This window comes from Colletotrichum orchidophilum (genome assembly GCF_001831195.1).
Source record: "Colletotrichum orchidophilum strain IMI 309357 chromosome Unknown Scaffold_316.1, whole genome shotgun sequence".
NCBI lineage: Eukaryota > Fungi > Ascomycota > Sordariomycetes > Glomerellales > Glomerellaceae > Colletotrichum > Colletotrichum orchidophilum.
This window is the reverse complement of record NW_019173270.1, coordinates 1-2423: the sequence shown is the minus strand read 5'-3', so window position 1 is coordinate 2423 and position 2423 is coordinate 1. Positions and strand designations below refer to the sequence as shown.

The 2423-nt window shown below is 54.7% G+C and overlaps 1 protein-coding gene across 1 annotated transcript; it reads right to left on the bottom strand.

The window, feature by feature from the left end:
• Window positions 1–244: 244 nt before the first annotated feature.
• Window positions 245–1621, bottom strand: CORC01_14492 (uncharacterized protein; the record flags this gene model as incomplete). The annotated part of the gene is made up of 3 exons (XM_022626098.1): window positions 245–587; window positions 634–1538; window positions 1592–1621. 3 exons carry the CDS (start codon window positions 1619–1621, stop codon window positions 245–247), a joined length of 1278 nt encoding a protein of 425 aa, XP_022467392.1.
• Between the last annotated feature and the right edge of the window lie 802 nt (window positions 1622–2423).

Here is a 2423-nt window from a genome sequence, read left to right as displayed (position 1 = left end):
GTGATATTGTCTTCGGCTAGCTCTAATCTCTGCTCCCAGTCAGAGAACCGCTGTTTGTGCAGTCAACTTGGTGGAATGCTCCTGGAGCGCCGTATCCATCATCGGTTCCAAAGATCAAATTGTCTCGTTTGCCCCTCTCAGTTCGCCGGTTCACCGCCGGTTCGCCAGCGTAGTCTGCTGCTTCACCAACTTGTGGTCATGCGAATGTGCTAGCTGTCTGGACGTTCACTGAAAGCTGACAAAATTAGTCGGCGTGGAATGAAAGATCGTTCACATCGGCTGTGTTGCCGTGCTTTTCAATCGCCGGATGGCAAGCGGGCTGCGTCAACAGGGCGAGTTCGGCGTCGGATACTGCGCCAGCACACCAAGACAACAGACTCTCGAGAAACATGGGCTCCGAAGCTAGTGTTAGAACTTGCGACGCAGATGCACACGTTTCCAGGCCAATCCTCGGCTCAGGCAGGATTCCCCATGTGGCCAGACTGGGAAGCAACTCTGTGAGAGCTTGAACGCTGTCTTTCAATCGGAGTCGCGCATCCATCCGGTCCAGCACCGCGAGGAGATCATCATCGCGCAGTCGTCGTATGCTAACGAAATTAGTACCTCACCAAACAGACGGTCTTGCGCACTAACTCTTCGTTCTTCAAATTGCCCGGTAGGAGTAGAAGGACCCCGCACCCGTACCTGGCAACGAGTGTGGTCAGCTTATTCCCGAGGGTCAGCCACCTGTTAAAGGCGCTCTTCAGCGGCTTCCTCTTCAGGTCCGCGCCCCGGCCGGCCTGCTTTACTGCGGACGCGTCGCTGGAGAAAAGCCTCTCAGCAAATTGGTCAACCAGCGACTGGGATGCGCTGCCTTGTTCTATCGCCTCGACAATCGTCTCGTCCAGGTCTCTCGCCCTGTTGTATAAGTGCACCATCTGAACATGATGGAAACGCTTGATAGCAATGGAAAAGTGAACGCTTGAACTCGCTGCGGCCGCTTGCTCCTTGAGGGAATCAAGTCGCTCCAACACAGATGGGCCGTCCATGTCACGTCCCGGTTCGACAGGCAGGATCTGACGCGTCCCACTGACGATGCTCTGGACTCGAGTCCTCGATGCCCTGCAGCTGGCCCACAGGCGTACGAGAGTCTCTGGGCTACCGATTTTCTCCATCTTGGCGACGATCGGTGGGATGCGTCCAGCTCTGCTGTCTTTCATTCGCTTAGTCGGAGCGGCAGCCCCATCAGCCTCTACGAATTTGCGCTTTGGCGACGCGCCTCTGACAGCTCCAGGATCAGCTTCAACGGAGGCAGCTGGCAAGCGGCTAGGTACATTTCCATCTGATCCAGAGCCTGCCTCACCATCGCATTTACAGGGAGACACGGCCGTTGCGGCATGTGTCGGTTCAGGATTGGGCTCGAAATCAGATGCTGTCCGGGGTTGGTCCATATACCTCGAAATCACGGCTGTGAACTTATCTCTAAATGAAACGTCTTTGTCGAGAAAGGAGCTGACAGCGTCAAAATCGGAATCTAGACGATTGCAGAAGCTGTGCAACTTCTTCGCTGTTAGTGTACATGCTAAGCGGCCGCTACGAAACGAAACATTACCTCCTGCGCCAAATCCACAGGAGCAGACATCTTGGAGGAAACGAGGTGGTCAATGTAATGGCGGGCACAGTGGCACGAAGCGTCTTTAAATAATCGACCTACAAATCCAGACTCATCCATTGTAATGGCACGCCATTACGGCGACAGGGTACAGTGGCTTTGCTGTTGTTTGGCCCTTGCTATGTACAAAATAGCCACAGATTGAGGCAAGCTGGGCAAACACCCCAGAGCTCTTCGGCCAGATCAGTGCGAATTAGCCAGCTATGGTTCGCAGGCAAAGTAGATTCGAAGAACGTAATCGAAGCGAATGGAAGTCATGCTTGTTTGTGTGTTCCAAGGCCGGCGCCTGCCGTATGATTGGCATGGGCCGGCCGACGCAGCGACGTGAGCCGAGGCAACACATCTTGCCGTAGGCCTCTCATCGCGAACCACGAAATGCGCAACGTCAAAAGTGGCTGTTGCCGACCGGCAATTTGCCAAGTGGCTCATGGAGAGAGCCCAGCAGTGCGTTGTCCAGATCCGACCGACGTCTGTCCAAATAGGTCAGCTCGCTGTGCCGTCTTCGGCTCGGATTCCAAGCACAGCAGTCGGCAGTTGCCCCCCTCCAACCAGAGAGTCCTCGGAAGTGACTGTTCGCGGGGACAGAGGGTCGAAACCAAGTAAGAACCGCTTCACGGTTTGTTTACCCATGATAGGATTACGTACCTTGATGAGCGAGTTGGAGATGGCATAGGTATTGCATCAACTCCCCTTCCATATGTCCGAATGGCGCACGAGATGAAGCATCTCATGGAGGAGGAGGGATTCATCGACGCAAGAATCCCACGGCTAT